We start from the raw sequence: 19,037 nt of genomic DNA on the forward strand, positions 1-19,037 counted from the left end.
TCCCTGCTCCCCAGCAGACCACTGCATCGAAAATAGCAGACGCTACCACAGAGTCATAAAATGTCCTGAGCAGAGTCCTGCACACTCCAAAGGACCTCAGTCTCCTCAGCAGGTGGAGACGACTTTGGCCCTTCTTGTACAGAACCTCTGTATTGTGTGTCCAGTCCAGTTTGTTGTTGAGGTGAACACCCAGGTATTTGTATGTGTCCACCATGTCAATGTCCAAACCCTGGATGTTCACCGGTGCAGTCCGGGGTGTCCTCCTCCTGCGGAAGTCCACGATCATCTCCTTCGTCTTACTGGCGTTGAGCTGCAGATGGTTTCGCTCACACCAGTCCACAAAGTCAGAGATGACCGTCCTGTACTCCCGCTCGTCCCCCTCAGATACGCACCCAACAATGGCTGTATCATCGGAGAACTTCTGGAGGTGACAGCTCCCAGAGTTGTAGTGGAAGTCCGATGTGTACAGGGTGAAGAGAAAGGGGGACAGACTGTCCTCTGTGGACCTCCATGCTGCTGACTACCACATCAGACACACAGTCCTGAAGCCTCACGTACTGTGGTCTGTTGGTGAGGTAGTCGATGGTCCAAGCAGCCAGGTGACAGTCTACTCCCGCTCCTTCAAGCTTCACCCTAAGCAGAGAAGGCTGGATGGTGTTGAAAGCACTGGAGAAGTCAAAGAACATGACCCTCACAGTGCTGCTGGGTTTCTCCAGGTGAGTCAGTGATCTGTGCAGCAGGTAGACCACTGCATCATCCACTCCAATGTTCGGTTGGTAGGCGAACTGCAGTGGATCCAGATACTGGCTCACCTGGGGACGGAGGTTCTTGAGGACGATCCTCTCCATGGTCTTCATCAGGTGAGAAGTGAGGGCCACAGGTCTGAAGTGGTTAGGCTCCCTGGGATCCTCACTAATTCAGCTTCCACCTAGAAACAGAAAGACCACAAACAAACACACTGATAGACTTTCAAACGTTCAACCTCACAGCCTCAAAATATCTGTTTAGGAAGTGTTGTGTTTCTAAATTCTGCTGAAAGCATTGACAGACATTCTCTTACAAGGTTGTGTAAAAAGCAGCCTGTCCTCTGAGCTACTGAGAAATCTTCCTGAACAAAGTTTCTACGTGTAAATCAGTTCAACAAAAACTAAAGCCTCAGTCAGAGATAACAGGTATCACAAATTATAAAGAACTTTCTTTGTTAACTCAGACTTTCTGCTTCAACCTCACATAAAAAGGGGAGTTTAACTCGTCAGGTGACTGAAAATGAACGACTTGTACAGTTCTAGATCCAAAAGTAGGATGTTTCAACTCATGTTTCACTACAAATACATACAGTAATAAATAAATACAATGTCTGGTTGTTAGTTTATTCACTATTAATGTCACTTTATATACTGGATTGAACTTGAGCAGTGGAAGAGAGAAGGAATTTAATGAAACTATGGAGATTCAGAGAGGTAATGTTGCACAATGTTAAGTTTAGCGGTTTAATTCAAACCAGCTGAATGCTAAACTTCAGTGCAGCTGAACGGGTTTCAGTTAACCTTAAAGTAAAAGAACTTTTTTTAAAGCTAAAATACACAGTAGAGAAATACATGTTGAGAAGTTCCTTCTAATAATGAGGACAGCTGCTGCAGCAACTAACAGGTGTTCAGCAGTAAGTTAGCCACCTGTGTTTATTAGCCCGCTAGCTAACTTAGCCGCTTAGCAAGCTAACGCGTCTGGACCAACTGCTCAAACACGACAAAACACAACTCTTCACAAGTCGCTGACTTAACGTACAACAAAACAACGCTACTGGTTAGAAGTATTTATCTTCTTACCGTGTTTTACTCCAAAAACAAGGTCAACAGCAGCCAGAGATGCTACCAGACGTGCCGACCATAGATATACATACACTAGATACGCTAGCGCGCTGTCTTCTATATTATCTATGGTCTGACCAATCACTGCTCTCTGGCTGTCAGTCTGACCAATCACTGCTCTCTGGCTCCGCCCTCTGAGAATCTCGTTGTTGTTTGGCTCCACACTTGCTGATGACCACTTCCGGTCTCAGAAAATGAAAAAACGGACCTTTTTTCATTTCTGTCTCTTACTGATTTTATATTTTTGTTCTTCTAAATATAAAATGAAAATCAAAGCATTTTTAAACTCTCGTATATCCCTTTCTGATCATGAAAAGGAAAAACTCCTTGTATTTCAATTTTAATTTTTGTATTTTAAAATGAAAATCAAATAACCACTCATTTTTTGTTTTTCAATACCCGTTTCAGAACGGAAAATCCAACTGCCAAAATATACACGGACCCATAAGTTGATGTCTGACATGTAAAAGTAGCAACAAAGAGAAACAAAACAACCATGAAATGAACCCGTAGTGATGTGAAGTTATCAAAACAGACACAAGGTGACGTAAAACAACAACAAAGAGACACAAAAAGATGACAAAATTTTTTAAAATCACAACAACAAGAAAAAAGATTTACATAAAATGCCGTCAAGGACGTAAAATTACCAAAAAACACACAAACTGACAGCGAAGAGACCCAAAATCATTCAAAATAGATACAATATGTCCATAAAATGACCACAAAGTGAAAAAAAACACAAAATGACAGAAAATTACCACAAAGAGACACAAAACAACTACAAAATGATGCAAAATGACCGCAAAGAGACACAAAATGATGGATAATTACCACAGAGACACAAAACAACCACAAAATGGCAGAAAATTACCACAAAGAGACACAAAACAACCACAAAATGACAGAAAAAAATAACCGCAAAATTATTTAAAACAACCACAAACAGACACATAATGATGGCACAAAACCACCATTAAACATACAACACAGTAGAAGTCAGTCCTGCTGTTATAATCTGCTGCCCCCTGGTGGCTGCTGGGAGAACTACAGCAGTTTTTATAGAATCCACAGGACACAGCAGTCGGTTACCCTCACATATTATCTCTCCTTTGTGTCATTTTTGTGGTTGTTTTGTGTCTCTCTGGTATTTCCTGTCTTTTTGTGGTCATTTTTAGTTTCTTTGTAGTAATTTTTATCCTCTATATGGTTATTTGTAATCTCTTTGCTGTCAGTTTTGGTCTCTATATGGTCATTTTTAGTTTCTGTAGTATTTTTTATCTTCTGTATGTTAATTTTTAGTCTCTTTGTGGTCATTTTTAGTCTCTTTGTGGTCATTTTTGGTCGTTATATGCTCATTTTGTGCCTGTTTGTGGTAATTTTTAGCTTCTTTGTGGTAAATTCTCACCACAATATCCTAAAAATGACCAAAAAGTCACAGTTGTTTCTAAAAGTCTCAGTGTAAGAACTAAGAATTCTGTGCAAAATGCCTCTTTAGTGTTCTCTCCGGGTACTCCGGCTTCCTCCCACAGTCCAAAAATATGCTGAGGTTAATTGATCATTCTAAATTGCCCGTAGGTGTGAATGTGAGAGTGTTTGTTTGTCTATATATGTAGCCCTGTGACAGACTGGTGACCTGTCTAGGGTGTCCCCTGCCTTCACCTGAGTCAGCTGGGATAGACTCCAGCCCCCCCATGACCCTAGTGAGGATTAAGCGGTGTATAGATAATGGATGGATGGATGGATGCCTCTTTAGTTTGAGCAGTAATCGGGTAAAATGTCTCTTTTTGGGAGTATTTTTTGTCCCTGTGGTCATTTTTAGAGGCATTATGGTGGTTTTGTTTGTCTTTCTTGTAATATTTAATCTGTTTGTGGTTGTTTTGTGTCTCTTTGTGGTCGTTTTCAGTCTGTTGTTGGTAATTTAGCGTCTGTATATTGTTATATTTAGTCTGCAGTTATTTTGTGTCTTTGTGGTTGTTTTAGCTTCTTTGTGGTAAAATCTTACAGTATTATCTACGAAATTATCAAAAAATCAAAGTTGTCTCCATGTCAGAACTTATAATCTTCTGGGCGAAATGTCCCTTTAGTTTCCGTTGTGTTGGCAGGTTCTCAGGCAGCAGCTGATTTGTTTCACAGGTCTGCTTGTGTGATTCGGGTCGACTTTCGGTCACAACCTCGGAGTCACGACTGAAGCATTTAAATGGAGGCGTGAGGGAGCTCCAGGCAGGTTGGAAACTTGGGAATACCACCGCCCTCCACCCCCCGGTAACCTCCACCAGCTGTGGGTTAAATAAATCTTTTCCATCGGCCCGTCCAGCTTCCTCCAGCCGTCATTATCACCGACGCGCTAAACAAGGATTCATTATGTTTGTTTCCGTCTGTAAACCACATCAGGCAGCAGGAATCAAACCCAAAACCTCCAGTTATCCATCAAACAGCAGCTAACTGGTGTCAACAGATCAGATCCTTTACATAAACTTCCCTCACACGCTTCACGCTGTTTGTTTTCAAAATGATTTTTATGTGAGAAATACAGAAACCTGGGGTTAAACATGACTCAGCAGCAGATCACTGTAAAATACTGAAAACACTGATGTTGAAACACACAGCTAGCCTTAGCAGAGCTTCACTTTTGTCACATTCTGACGCTACTTCCTCATGTTAGATTGACCAACTGCCAAAGTTGATATCAGCTACAACTCAGTAATGTTGCTCTCTGGAATGAGGGCAAAAAGTTGAACAAGGTTGAAATTTTGTCTCAACTTAAAGCAAAGCCATCCAGGAACACAGCAATTAAAGCAAGAGTGACACCATCTAGGAACACAATCTCAACCAGCAATGCGACAACAGCCAACAAATGTGACACCATTAATCAACAGCATGATGTCTTCCAGGAAATGCAACCACATCCAGCAACACGTCAACCAAGAACACGTCTTCTAGCAATGTGATATCAACCAACAATCGCAACATCATCCAATGAACGTGATAACACCATCAACCAGCAATGTGACATGAACCAGCAACACGACAACTTCTGGTCAATGCAACATCTTCCAGCAGCACATCATCAACCAACAACGCAAAGTCAACATCAATACATCGTCAACTAAGATGTCAACCAGCAAACATGAACCCATTCAACAACACAATGTAACCAACAACATGACGTCAACCAGCAAAGCACTGTCAACTGGCAATGGGACGTTTGCTTCCAGGAACACGTCAACCAAAAGCATGACGGCAACCACCAAACACGTCTCCTAGCAATGAGATATCAACCAGAAACACGTTTTTAAAAAAGCATTGTCAACCATCAATGCAATATCAACCAGCAATGTGACATGAACCAACAACACAACTTCAAGTGAACGTGACGTCTTCCATCAACACACCGTCAACCAATAATACAAAGTCAAGCATCAATACATCGTCAACCAAGAACATGACGTCAACCAGCAAATATGACAACACAATGGCCTCCAGCAACACATCAACCAACAACACAATCAACTAACATCATGACTTATTCCAGGAAAATGCAACCAAATCCAGCAATAAATCAACCAAAAACATGCAACGTCTTCCAGCAACACATCAACCACCAACACGTCAGCCATCAAACACTTCCTCTAGCCACATGACAACCAACAACATGACATCAGCCAGCAAGCGCAACGTAGTCCAGCAAACAACACGCCATACAACAACATGTAAAAAAAAACAAAAATATCAACCAGCAGTGATGCACTACCAGCAGTGCAGTGTCATCAAGCAGCATGTCTACAACCTGCAACGTGATGGCTTCCAGTGAACACATCATCCATCACCACATTGGCATCCATCAATGTGTTCACCAACAACGTGCCATCAACCAGCAAATGCAACATCTTCCAGCAACATGACAAATCAACCAACAACGCAAAGTGAAACATCGACACATTGTCAACCATGATGCCAACCAGCATACATGAAACCATTCAACAACACAATGTAACAACAACATTATGTTACCAGCAACGCACCGTCAACTGGCAATGGGACGTCTTTCAGCAAATGGAACAGCATCCAGGAACATGTCAACCGAAAGCCTGACCCAACACAACATCAACCAGCAACACAATGTAATCCAGCAAAAACAACATTCTCTAGCAACATGTCAACCAACAATTCAGTGTCAACCAGCAATGTGACGTCAACTTGCAACACGACAACTTCCAGCGAACATAACACAATTTCACAATACAGTGGCATCCAGCAACACATCGTCAACCAACGACTTAAAGTCAACCATCACTACATCGTCAACCAGGAACATGACATCAACCAGCAGCACATCAAAGAACAACATAGTATTTTTGCAGCAAATGCAACATCACCCTGCAAATGCAGTAAAATCCAACAAACACAATGCCACATAGCAAACATGTCAACCAACAACACACTATTGACCAACAACATGACACCATCCAGCAACACATCAACCAGCAACGTGTTGTGGTTTTAACCAGTAAATGTGACATCATCATCCAGTAACTCTCTGCACTGCCAGACAAACAGCAGATTCGTGGTTGTGTAACTCCACCCTTGTGTTTCTGCTGTTGACCTGTAGGTGGCGTCGCTGTAAACAGTGAGAGTGTTTTGGTGTCTGCTGACCTGCAGACTGAATCCACAGAGCTGCAGCTCAGCTTTCACTGTGAACAGTCTGAGTAAACAGGGAGGTCCAGGAAAGCCGGAGGCGAGAGACGGAGGCCGGCGGGGAATATCCAGGGGAGTCCTGCCGGCTTGGTTTGGCCCAAAGAAGCTTCACTCACAAGATCTGAGTCATCTGATCTGTGTGAATCATCAGCTGCAGAGTCAGCAGGACGACGGAGAGGAGGCTGTAAATCCTGCAGGAAACCAGTGAGCAACTCTTTCTTTTCCACTCGGTTCTTGATTGTCCTTCATGGGGACAGTTGGCTGACCACAGATTCAACTTCTCCATCAGTTATAGGGTGAAGACAGCTGAGCCACTGAATCCACAGAGACATCCAATGGTTAATGTCCAAAAATTAACCCAGAATCCGAAAGCTGATTGATTCAAATAACAAAGATCAGACTGAAACTGGAAAATATCTATTTGGGATCAAAATCTTGAGGTTTCCCAAAACAAATTTCATTCGAAAGTCTCAGTTGTGATGCTCTGTTGTGTCTCCGCTGGCTACAGATGTCTACAGCATCTTTTAGTGTCTTAGCTAAAGTTGTTCTGAGACTTCTAGGAGGTGTGAAGAAAAGACTGTGCCTACAAACATTAAAAAATATACCTGACTTAAATTTGGCTGTATGTTTAGTCTCCTCGCGCAGAGACGCTCTGCTCCCAGCGCTCCTGCAACACTAGTTAAACACCATGAGCTCAATCTCCTAAACTACGTCAAAACTGTGATTCTTTACCTTGAACTTCACTTTGGGGAAAAAGAAGAAGAAGAAGAAATCACAGCAGCGATTGTGTAGTTGTAGAAAAATGCAAGTGGACTCGATATCATGGCGCCACAGTGAAGACTCTGCTCTCTGTAGTCTTTATGTGTCTCTTTGTGGTGGTTTTGTGTCTCATTTTAGTCTGTGTGTCTGTAGCCATGTTTTGGTTCCTCGCCCTGGTTTTATGTATTTTCATGGGGGTTTTGGGTCTAGTAATGCTTATTTTGTGTTTGTGTTGTTGTCCTGAACTTCTTGGACCCTTTTTGCAGTTATTTTGTGTTCATCTGTGGTCGTTTTGTGTCTCTTTGTGGTTGTTTTGTGTCTCTTTGCGGTTATTTTGTGTCTCTCTGTGCTCGTTTTGTGTCTCTTTGTGGTCACTTTGTGTCTCTTCCACTGTTAAACTGTTGTTTCTCCTCTTGGTGGTAGCTGCAGACCATCCCCTGGTCACTATTATTTGTGTCTCTTTGTGGTCCATTTGCGTATTTTAGTGAGGATTTTGTGTTATTTGTGGTGGGTCTATGTCTCTTTGTGGTCCATTTACGGCTCTTCCGTTGTTAAATTGTTTCTTCTCCTGATGGTCGCTGCAGACCCTCCTCCGGTCACCACGATCATCCTTCTCATGAAGGTTGAGTCTTTGCTCTTTGTGGCCGATTGACCTTCATGAAAAAATCACCAAAAACATGCTGCACAAGTCCTGATGTTGAAAGCAGGACAGTCCCAGAACTTTTCAGTTGAACCTTGTAGCACCTTCATCGCCTCTTTGCTTTTCTGAAGGTTTTCCAGAAGAGTCTGGATGCTAACTGGACATATTTGGACTGTTGTCATCTTTGTGCTCAGTTTTTTATCATCCTGGGGTCCTAAGATTTGCTTTTAAAGGTTTAAGTGATGAACATTAGTGGGTATAAACTCGTCTTTCCCCTTGGCTAAAGGCCGAACGATGACCTGAACTCTTAGCGTGATGCCAGAGAGTTTCGTCAACCATGTTGGCTCCACAGTTTCTCAATGACTCTGTTGTTTCTGTTGCCACGTTGCTGCAGGTCCTGGACCGGGTCCGATGCCAGAGCCGTGACTCACCTGAACTGCAGCTCCATTTGTTTCCCACCTTAATAGCAGGTGACGTGAGTTTAGCTGAACCTCTGCTGATTCCTGACCCTCACAGCGCACCGTACGTCACTTTAGTTATTTCCACGAACACCCACAAACTCAGCAGCAAAGAGTTCACTCAGGCTTCAGGAAACGATAGCAGTGGGACGTGGTAGACGACAGAAACCCACAAATGATTAAAGGTAGTAGCTGTCAGATGTATTATTAATGATAATAGCTGTTGGTTACAGCCGTACAGATCTCCTGTGATGGAATAATGATAGCAAATATTCAGAGGTCTTCATGGATCGGAGAAAAGACCCTAAGGAACCGAGAAAACCTGGGTTTTTCTGCATAGATGTAGCACAAACTGAGACTAAAAACTAAACATTTAAATCCTCTCTGGATGTGTTGAACCCCAGAAACCCACCGGGAGGTTTGAGAGGCATGTTTTCTTTTTAAAAAATCACAAAATGTCACCATTTCCCACCTAAAAACTGTAGATACGACAGGAATCATTGGACTTGAACCTTTCTGACGATGCTTTAAGCTGCAACGTCCATCAGGAAAAAGAACTAAATCTGAACCTTAAAATGTGATATTTCATCAAAATCCATTTATTCAACACATCTCATTGAAAAACACTCCAAGATTATGATAAATAATAAATGCTTAATGGTTCAGAAACAGTGAACAGAGCAGCAAGTTGTTGGAGGTACATTCAGCATGGTGAAACATCTTTCTACTGGTGATGAGCAGAGACTCAAAACTGGACTAAAACTTGCACAAAATTACTCAAATTGTCCAAAATTACTCAAAAATGGCAATTTTTAATAAGTTTTTATTCATTTTAAACTAGTTTCAGATCATTTCAGACAGTTTTAAGTAATTTTGGACCATTTTTTGTTGTTTTCAGACAATTTACTGTTACTTTGCACACATTTCAAATCATGTTTGCACAATTATTCAGCTGAAAGAAGAATAAAACAGGAGCAAGGAGTTCGTTACAACTCAAAAATGCTCATTTTGAACACATTCTGAGCTAGTTTTAAGTTATTGTGGACCATTTCTTTGTAATAATTTGGACATTTTTTGTTACTTTGGGCCAATTTTGGAAAATTTTATGTTCCTTTGCACATATTTAAGGTTATTTTAGACACATTTTGAGTCATTTCAACAAGTTTAAAGTAATTTTGAGCAGTTTTCGAGTTATTTTGGAGTCAGTTTGGACAATTCTGTGTTACTTTGGACAAGTTTCAAGTTATTTTGGACAAATTAAGAGGAAAATCAAAGCTACTGAATAAAATAAATTCAGCTCGGCTCAGAAACAGTGAACAGAGCAGCAAGTTGTTGGAGATACATTCAGCATGGTGAAACATCTTTCTACTGGTGATGAGCAGAGCAGAGAGGAAAGGTTTTATTGTTTTAGGCGCCGTAAATGTGGAAATCTGGATGTTTTTCTAGTGGTGATAACATCTGTGGACACTTGGAAAAACATCCGACATGTTTTTATTTCCATTCCTGACATTTCTGAGTTCTCTCTAATTCTTCGTTTTGTTTCCATCGAGGTGCTGGACTTTAGATTTTAGAGAAAAATGAGCCACAGTGAAGAAAAACAAGACTTCAGAGGGTTAAATCTGTTCATTGACGGTAAATCCGTAGGGTGAATGTAAAGTCTTTGGTAGGACCTGGACCAAGCCTGTGCTTCTTGAATCCGAGTCTCCGTGGCAACCGGGAGGAAGGTGACATCACCGGAGGTCGTCTCTAATTGGAGGCCGAGCGGTTTCCGTCATTATTAGCGTGTTAGCGTCATTAGCGTTATTAACCCAGGTGTGTTTTCTCAATGATCCAATCCCCCGTCCTGGGATGGACCCGGAGGTCGCCGGGGGCCCCGTCGCCGTGGGAGGAGGGCCCCGTCACCGCGGCAACGGCAACACAAAGAAGACGGAGCTCACATGTAGAACCGATGGGACAGCTGCTGGTCCTCGGGTTAATGTCGGCTAACGAGCTTCAGTCAGAGAGCAGCAGCTTCCTGAGTTTAGAGGAACCACAAAAAGAAAAATAAAAGTTTGAAATCATCGACTGGATCCAGAAAACAAGAATCTGAGGTGTTGGAATTATTATTAATCAAACTGATGGATTCAATGGACTTTCAGTCTGAAGAAACTCTGAATCCAGCTTCAACTAAACACGTTTAAAAGTCTTAAAGTTCATTTCAAAACATCTGAAATGTTTGTTCTCCAACACACACATCAGTTCATCGACTCACAACAGGAAGATATTTACACAAATAATCACCAAACATTCAGTTTTCTGTCCTCTAGACGTGTTTGCATCACTTTGTGGTTGTTTTCTGTCTTTGTGGCTGTTTTATTGCATTGCTTTGTGTCTTTTTGCAGTTGTTTTGTCTCGGTAATAGCTTTTCTGTCATTTTATATTTGTGTTGACGTTTTTTGTCTTTGTGACTGTTTTGTGTTGGACTGGTTTGTGTTACGGGGAGATTTTTCATCCCTTTTTAGAAGTTCTTCAGTAGTTTTTTTTAACTTTGTGGTGGTTTTGTATCTGTTTGCAGTCGTTTTGTTGTTGTTTTGTGTGTCTTTGCAGTTGTTGTGTCTCTGTAATAGCTTTTCGGTCATTTTAGAGTTGTGTTGATGTTGTTTTGTGTCTTTGTGGCCGTTTTGTGTTGGATTGTCATTGTTTTGGTGACATTTTTGCATTACTCTGTTGTCATTTTGCGGTTGTTTTTTATTTTTGTGGTGGTTTTGCATCAGTTTTCAGTCATTTTGTGTTTTACTTTGCGTCTCTTTGCATTCATTGTGAGGTTGTTTGTGTCTTTGTGGACATTTTGTTTTGTTTTCTGGTTGTTTTGTGTTTAATTGTAGTTGTTTTGGTGACATTTTGCATCATTTTACAGTTGTTTTTTGTGTTTTTGTGGTAGTTTTGTGTCTCTTTTCCATCATTGTGCAGTTGTTTTGTCTCTGTAGTCATTTTGTCATCATCGTGAAGTCGTGTGTTTTTGTGATCTTTTTCTTTGGGCCTCTTCAGTATTTAATCCTTATTTTTAGGTCATTCCACTTGAATAATTCCATTTCTCAGAGTTATTCTTTAAGTTTTTGATGGTATTTTATCTGAAAGCTCTGGACGTGTGGAGAGTTTCTGTTTGTGTTTCCGACGGTGTTTGTGTTAAAACCTGAGCCGCAGCTCGTCTCCTGGGAGCCTTCGTTAACAGGTAATCACCTGATGACCCGGCAGAGGGCGTGATGTCATCGCAGCGGAGGCCTCCGATTGGACGGCGGATTCCCGGCAGCAGCTATAAAACCTGATGTGAGGCCAGAAGAAGACAAACAGAGACGAGGTCCAGCTCCCAGCCGAGGTGAGTGTGTGTGTCTGTGTGTAGTTTTATGTGTGTAGATCTATATGTGTGTGTGTGTGTGTGTGTGTGTGTGTGTGAGAGAGATGCAGGTGTGCACAGGTGTTTTATTTTATGTCTCTTCTCTAAACTGTTCCTACCCACAGCTTTAAATAAAAGCAATTTTTTGTTGTTAATAATCATTTTTAATAATAATGATTGAACCTGTTGTTGCACAAAATGTGTGAAGCTGCATTTGTGTGTTTTATTTCAAGTTTCTGTTGCACTAGACCAACAAATTAAGGCGATTTTAAACAATTTGTGTGAGTTTTGTGTGGCCATACTGCTGTTTCATGTGATTTTTCTGCTTGTTTAACAACTTTCGGCAGATTTTAGCTGTATTTTTGATGAATTCTTGCATCTTTTTTAAATTTAAATGCTGATTTGTGCTTATTTTGTGCAACTTGCTGGATCTTTTGTGCAATTTTGTGATTTTAAATCCTGATTTGTGGCTAATTTTGCTGCTCATTTTGAACACAACACTTGAAATTTTAATTTAAATCAATATTTGCTGCTTCAATAAATTAAAAACAAAAAAGAATTAATTAAAAGAAGCAGAATGCAGCCTTGAAAGTAAAAAAAAAATGAAATGAAAAACAGACTTTTTAGATTCAGGTGTGGAGCTGCAGGGAGGAAACTGTGTGTGTGTGTGTGTGTGTGTGTGTGTGTGTGTGTGTGTGTGTGTGTGTGTGTGTGTGTGTGTGTGTGTGTGTGTGGGTGTGTGTGTCTCAAGGGGGCAGAATGCAGGAGCGCGCACGTCACCCAGCGTGCATGTGACGGTCAAAAGGCGTTTATTTGCAGAGATGGAAAATGCTAAAATTAGCCGATGTTGCTGGACGATGCAGAGGATAGAAGAGAGAGTGTGTGTGTGTGTGTGTGTGTGTGTGTGTGTGTGTGTGTGTGTGTGTGTGTGTGTGTGTGTGTGTGTGTGTGTGTGTGTGTGTGTGTGTGTGTGTGTGTGTGTGTGTGTGTGTGTTCAGGTTACTATCAGGGTTTCATCAGTTGTGCTTCACTGTTATTTTCTACCTTTAAAGTTTGATTTTTTTGACGTATTTGGTTTATTAATTATTGATAAAATTGATCAAACATCGTCTTTGTGGATGTTTTGTGTCTCTTTGTTGTTTTTTGTCTCTTTGTGTTACTTTTTTTCTAATTATTGATGAATTTGTAGGTTCATCAGTTTAAAGTTTCAGCTGCTGATTTATTAACTTTATGAGGATCTTGTTTATGTCTGAACCTGTAAACAATATCTGCAGAACATCGAGTAAACAAGTTCTAAAATAAACAACCAGGAGAATAAAGTTCTTCGTTTCTCCGTCAGGATTCAGTGAAGTTTGATGTCCTTCCAGATGTCGTCCTGCAGCTGTTTGTTGTTCTGCTTCCTGCTGAGCTTCATCGCCGTCCTGCACGGCAGTGACCAGGTAACTAGAACTCACCTGGCTGTCGCCATGGCAACCCTAAAACCAAATTCCCAAAGGTTCTGACTCTGAGCTGAACTACCTTTAGTTTCAGTACATAGACCGGTCCGCCCTCTTTTACTTTTACTTTTACTCTTCACTCATCTTATTGTATTCATGCTAAGTTTAGCAACACCTGTTTTAATCCCAGTGCTTAAACCTATCCCATCATCCTTTAAGGGTTCTGTTTTATTCCAGTATATAGCCTTGTTCCACGTCATGTGATTCCAGCAGTTTGTCTGCATGCTAAATAACCAGATGCGTTAAAAACATCCTGAACGTTTCACATCGAGTCTCGTCAAACCTGCCTGGAATTAAAACGGATGGGATGGGTCTATGTACTGGATTTAAAAGCAGGTGCAGTGAGACGACTGAAATGGAAATACTGGAAATGTTAAACAACGTGGGAATGAAGTTAAAGTTGGGATACATCTATGTACTGTTAGTAAATTGGATGAGATAAGGCTACGTGCTGGAAAAACAAGGATGAGATGTTTACAGAGACTGAAGTAAATGGACTGAAAGTGCTGCTACGACTGAAAACTACTGAAGTACTATAACTCGGGACAAGGCTATGTTCTGGAATACAAAGAAGGCGACATGTAGGTGTTAAATGAAGGTGAGAGAGGCTTGACATAAAAGGCTTTGGGATAGGTCTATGTACTGAAAATGAAGGCAAATATAAGATTGGGGGTAAGATGGGTTAATGTACTGGAAATGAAGAGGGTGGTATCAGTCTATGTACTGGAACTCAACAAAGCAGATTAAACGGCATGACTATTGAAGTTAAATGATGTGGGCTCAGGCTATTTACTGAAGTTGACATGAGAAGTTGATGGAGTGAAATTACCAAAAGTTGGGTTAGGTCTATGTACTGATATTAAAGCAGATGGTATAAATACGTACTTAAATGGGGGATACGGCTATGGGGAAAAAAGGACGCTGGGATAGGTCTATGTACAGGGACTAATAGGACTACTTACTGACAGTGAAGACGGCTCCTCAGAGTCGGCGTCAGGTTTGGTGAAGCTGCAGAAGAGAAGCTGGAAGCTGTTTTCTGTTTGGTCTGGAGGAAAGTCGATCCGTTGGACAGGAAGTGAGAACCTGTGAGAACCACAGATGTCAATATTATCCATGAGGAGACTCCCTCATAGTAAACAAAAGACTCAGGAGACGCTTCACACATCTTCATCGCTATGTGGAGTCTTAAACCAACATCTTAGACGTTTCTTTGAACTTCTCCGAGTGTCAAACAGCTGAGTCCATCTGCTGAAGACCAGGAGAAACGGTCAAAATATCCCACCTGTTAACTTAAGTATATAGACCTTTCCCACCTCCTGTTATTTTCAGCGTTTGGCCTCATCCCTCATTAACTTTTGTATTGTTATTGTGTCTCCTTTGAACTTCAGTAAATAGACCTATCCCACTCTGATATCAGTGTGTATACTCATTACACCATTTCTGTCTATAGACTTATCCCTGTCATCTAATTTAAGTAGTCATAATATTCTGGTCTTTAGTTTCAGTATATAGACCTATCCCACCTTCTGTTAACTTCAGTACATAGACCTATCCCACCTTCTGTTACCTTCAGCACATAGACCTATCCCATGACAGTACATTTCCTACTGTGCCTATATTTAAGTTCAGTACATAGACCTATCCCAACCCTATTTAATTCCAATATGACCTCACCTGTTGATCAGCACATAGCCCTTACTATTACCGTATTTGTACTGTTATTGTGTCTGTTTTGAACTTCAGTACATAGACCTATCCCACTCTGATATTACTACGTACACTCATTCCATTATCTCTGTCTATAGACTTATCCCCATCATCTAATTTCAGTAGTCATTCCCGTCTTTAGTTTCAGTATATAGACCTGTCCCACTTTCTGTTCATTTCTAATTCCATAGAGTCCTCCTTCAAATTCAGCACATAGCCTGAGCCCACGTCACTGAACTTCATTGGTCTTATTGTACTTTGTTGATCCCACCCCCTTGACTCTATGTACAATCCCAACTTGTCCCACCATCATTTAATTTCAACTTGAAATTATGCTATGTTTTTTTTAATTCCAGTACGTAGCCCATCCCACATCATTTAACTTCAGTACACAGACCAATCCAATGCTATAGTTTTTTTTTTTTCATTTATCTCCAGTAGTCCTGTAACAACCTCCTGTTGTATGAGCAGACAGGCTTACTCCGCCTTCTGTTAATTCCAGCACATAGCCGTATCCCATTTACATCCGAGTATATTTGCACCCTTGTTTAGATACGGCACATAGACTAGTCCCAGTTTCTTGACACATCCTTGTGTTCCAGCATGTAGACCGGCCCCTGCCGAGGCCCCGCCCTAGAGGGGTGAAGGTGGGGGAGGAGCTGACGGCGAAGCTGCTCCGATTGGACGACCTGGTGAGGATGGAGAACGACGTCATGGAGCCCAAGAGGAAGAGGAGTTTCCCCGGCAACAACGCACCACTGGACCGCCTGTCGGTCAGCTCCATGGAAACCAAACAGACGACAAACAAGCAGAGGTAGGAAACACCTGGAGGAGACACCTGAGATGTAGTTTTTACTGTTGGACTGTTGGATCCTGATTAATTTCAGTTGTTTGACTGTATATGGCTTTAGTTTCAATAAATAGACACATCCCACTTTTAATGTTTTTCAATTCATTTCAACTTATGCTTATTTTACTCCTGTACATAGCCTTATCCATTGTCATTCCAAGTCTTATTGTGCTCACCTTTACTTTGGTGCCACCATCTTTAATCAGTACATAGACCTATCCCATCCTCCTTTAAACTGTACACAGACTTGTTCCACATTATTTAATTTCAGTGGTACTGTTCCTGCCATTAGCTTCAGTACATAGACTGATCCCACCCTCATAAATTTCTACACAAAATTACACCAACCTTGTTTCATTGTAGTACATAGCCTTATCCCATGTCATGCACCTCATTTCAGTAAATAGATCTATCCTATCTCTGGTTTCTCAGGTGTTTTCCGTCTTTGTTTGGATTTAAAAACAGGTGGAACACAGGAAATGGGTTTTGACAGTTTGAAGAACTTAAATCTCGTTTTTCATCGCTGTAGGTCACTTTAGCTCTTTATGCTAACTGATGCTAACTCACCTGATACTTATTGTCTGCAGTAAAGTTGTGGAGTTGCCGCGGCGACGATCCAACCCGCCTCCCATCGACAGGATCGGTATGAGCCGCCTACCGAACAGCCGAGGATAGGCCACGCCCCCTCCTCTGAGAGCCCACCCCTCTGGACAGGTAGCACATCACCTCACAGCATCAACGTTAGCCTAACGAGGCTAAAACGCTCAAACCTTTCTTTATCCGTCCGCAGAGGAATCACAGATGCATGAACCACAGCCAATCACCTGCTGAGCCACGCCCACCACCTCACCTGAACACGCCCACCTCTCCGAAATGAATGTTTATGGACAGTGCATTCAGGTGCAGCTCGGTTATTTTAGCATGTAGAAGTCCGGACCAAAGCTTGTTGAGTTTGTTTGAGTCTTAAGTTGACAGCAGCCGATGATTCTGATCAGCTGATTGATTGATTGATTCTGATCAGCAGCTGAGCTTTAAATCAACCTGTTTAGTTTTAGTTTTAATCTGAAGTCTAAAAACTCAACGACACCCCCTGAAGGGCTCAGTGAGAACGTCTCCAGGACCAGTTTGTCGGTGAGGGTTTTAGAGAAATAAAACACGACGTATTTGTTTAACTGCTGTCTGAACCTGCAGCGTTTCCATGACGACCTGTTTCATTAACAGAAGACTAATTTTTATAAATCAGGACGGTCAGGGAAGTTTGATTTATTTTAGCTGCTCAGCAGCAAAATACCAACAAACATGGCCACCACTGTGGCATATTTCAAAATAAAAGCAGATAAATAGACAAAAATTACTACAAGTCTGGTCATATTGAAGTAAAACAAACCAGTAGATCTCCATTTGTACCTACTGCTCTATTTAACTACTAGTCTATTTACTGACTACCTACTAGTTGACTGACTAGTTTACCTCCTAGTTCCCCTACTTGTTTACCTACTAGTCTATTTACTGATTTACTGGTAGGTAGACTCTACCTACTGGTTAGTCTACCTACCTACTAGTCTTTTTACTGACTAGTCTGTTACCAACTATTGCTCTTCTGCTCTGTGCAGGTTGTGAAGTTAAAAATGAGACTGAAAACAGAATCAGAAATGAGAAACTGTCCTGATTCTGTCACTAAAACATGAGTTTCATTAATCATAACTCTGGACTCCAGCAGCAGATTTCTGTTTTATTGATTATTAATCTGTCAGAGAAACGCTACAGGTTCAGACGCTAACATCTGGATGGTCACAACAGACTGAACAGCTGGATCCTGTCAGAGATCAGGATTTAAATCAGCAGTAAACTGGATTAACTGTTCACATGGAGCAGAAGGAAAATACTGCATTGCAGGTAAAAGTACTCATTCTGCAGTATAAATACACAATCAGCCTGACTGATCAGTAAACAGACGGATTAGTTGACATTTCTGATTGAGTACTTTTACAGAATATTATAGTACTTTTTAAGAGGGGTTCCTGTATAACGATGTTTTTCACTGATATCTAAAAAAGCAAAGTGTTGCATTTTACAGAATCAGCTTCAAACATCTCTTTAGAACAAACTAGTTTTAGTTTCGTCACCTGAATGCGCCGTCCCGCCTCCTGCTGTGACTCGACTGGAGGCGTCGTCGCCTCGACTCGAACCTCTGACATGACTCGAGTTTCCTTCTCATAGTTTTTGTTGTTTTTTTTTTTTTATCTCAGCAGGATGACGGTTTCCACTGCAGCGCTGTGTCTCCATAGCAACAAACAGCGACACCATGTGACAGGAAACAGACGTTTGACTCCAATTTAGTCGGTTTTCTTCGACTGATAGTGACCTAGAGCCAATATGAATAAAATCTAATCAATACGAGGTAATGGAATAATTTAAAACACCTCAAACCACAATTCAACATTTCTAACTAACCGTTTCAGATGTGCAGTTGGGGGATTTTTAAGTCAATTCCAGTTCAAGAATCAAATTAAATGTTGAGTTATTCCTTTAAAAACACATCAGACTTTCTGAATCTGTCCTACAGAAACCCTGAGATTAAATACGTCTCCTCTAACGCCGAGTTAAATCACTTGATGTTGTTTTTCTGCTCTGGCAGCTCTCAGCTGAACCATAAACCTGATTTAGGACCAGCAGCAGTGGAAACCGCCTCCTACTGACGCTGTTTTAAAGCTTCTTTCTGCCTCCGTTTAACTGAGCTTTAATAAAGACTAAATGACCAAATGGCTCAGTCTGTCTTATTCTGAAAGGTTTTGTCTTTAATCCAGTTGTTTTATTCTGAAGGGTTTTGTCTTTAGTCCAGATGTTTTATTCTTATGGGTTTGTCTTTAATCCAGTTGTTTTATTCTGAAGGGTTTTGTCTTTAATCCAGTTGTTTTATTCTGAAGGGTTTTGTCTTTAATCCAGTTGTTTTATTCTGATGGGTTTGTCTTTAATCCAGCTGTTTTATTCTGAAGGGCTTCTTTAAACCTGCTTCTGTTCTGTCTTTAAAAGGAAACATAAACATCAATTTTTGATAATTTACTTCTTTTTAAAAAAAAAAAAAAAAAAACTCTAACTTGACCCCTTTTAGAATCAGACTCTGAACTGACCCTTTTGAACTTTGACTCGGTTTGGACTTGATTCCTTTAGAACTGAACCTGGACTCT

The 19,037-nt window shown here is 41.1% G+C and overlaps 1 protein-coding gene across 3 annotated transcripts; it reads left to right on the forward strand.

The window, feature by feature from the left end:
* The first annotated feature begins 6,571 nt into the window (after positions 1-6,571).
* ostn (osteocrin) lies at positions 6,572-18,614 on the forward strand. Of its 3 annotated transcripts, XM_035942400.2 has the most exons (6): positions 6,572-6,770; positions 11,635-11,778; positions 13,136-13,235; positions 15,602-15,813; positions 16,437-16,563; positions 16,640-18,614. In XM_035942400.2, the coding sequence occupies exons 3-5, from the start codon at positions 13,152-13,154 to the stop codon at positions 16,522-16,524; spliced, it is 384 nt and encodes a 127-aa protein (XP_035798293.1). In that variant the 5' UTR covers positions 6,572-6,770; positions 11,635-11,778; positions 13,136-13,151; the 3' UTR covers positions 16,525-16,563; positions 16,640-18,614. The 3 variants fall into 3 exon arrangements, with proteins under 3 accessions (XP_035798293.1, XP_035798295.1, XP_023152940.2); XM_035942402.2 differs by lacking the exon at positions 6,572-6,770 and having other exon boundaries at positions 8,128-11,778; positions 13,164-13,235; XM_023297172.3 differs by lacking the exon at positions 6,572-6,770 and having other exon boundaries at positions 8,966-11,778.
* The last annotated feature ends 423 nt before the right edge of the window (positions 18,615-19,037 follow it).

The sequence above is a fragment of the Amphiprion ocellaris genome, chromosome 7 (genome assembly GCF_022539595.1).
Source record: "Amphiprion ocellaris isolate individual 3 ecotype Okinawa chromosome 7, ASM2253959v1, whole genome shotgun sequence".
NCBI lineage: Eukaryota > Metazoa > Chordata > Actinopteri > Pomacentridae > Amphiprion > Amphiprion ocellaris.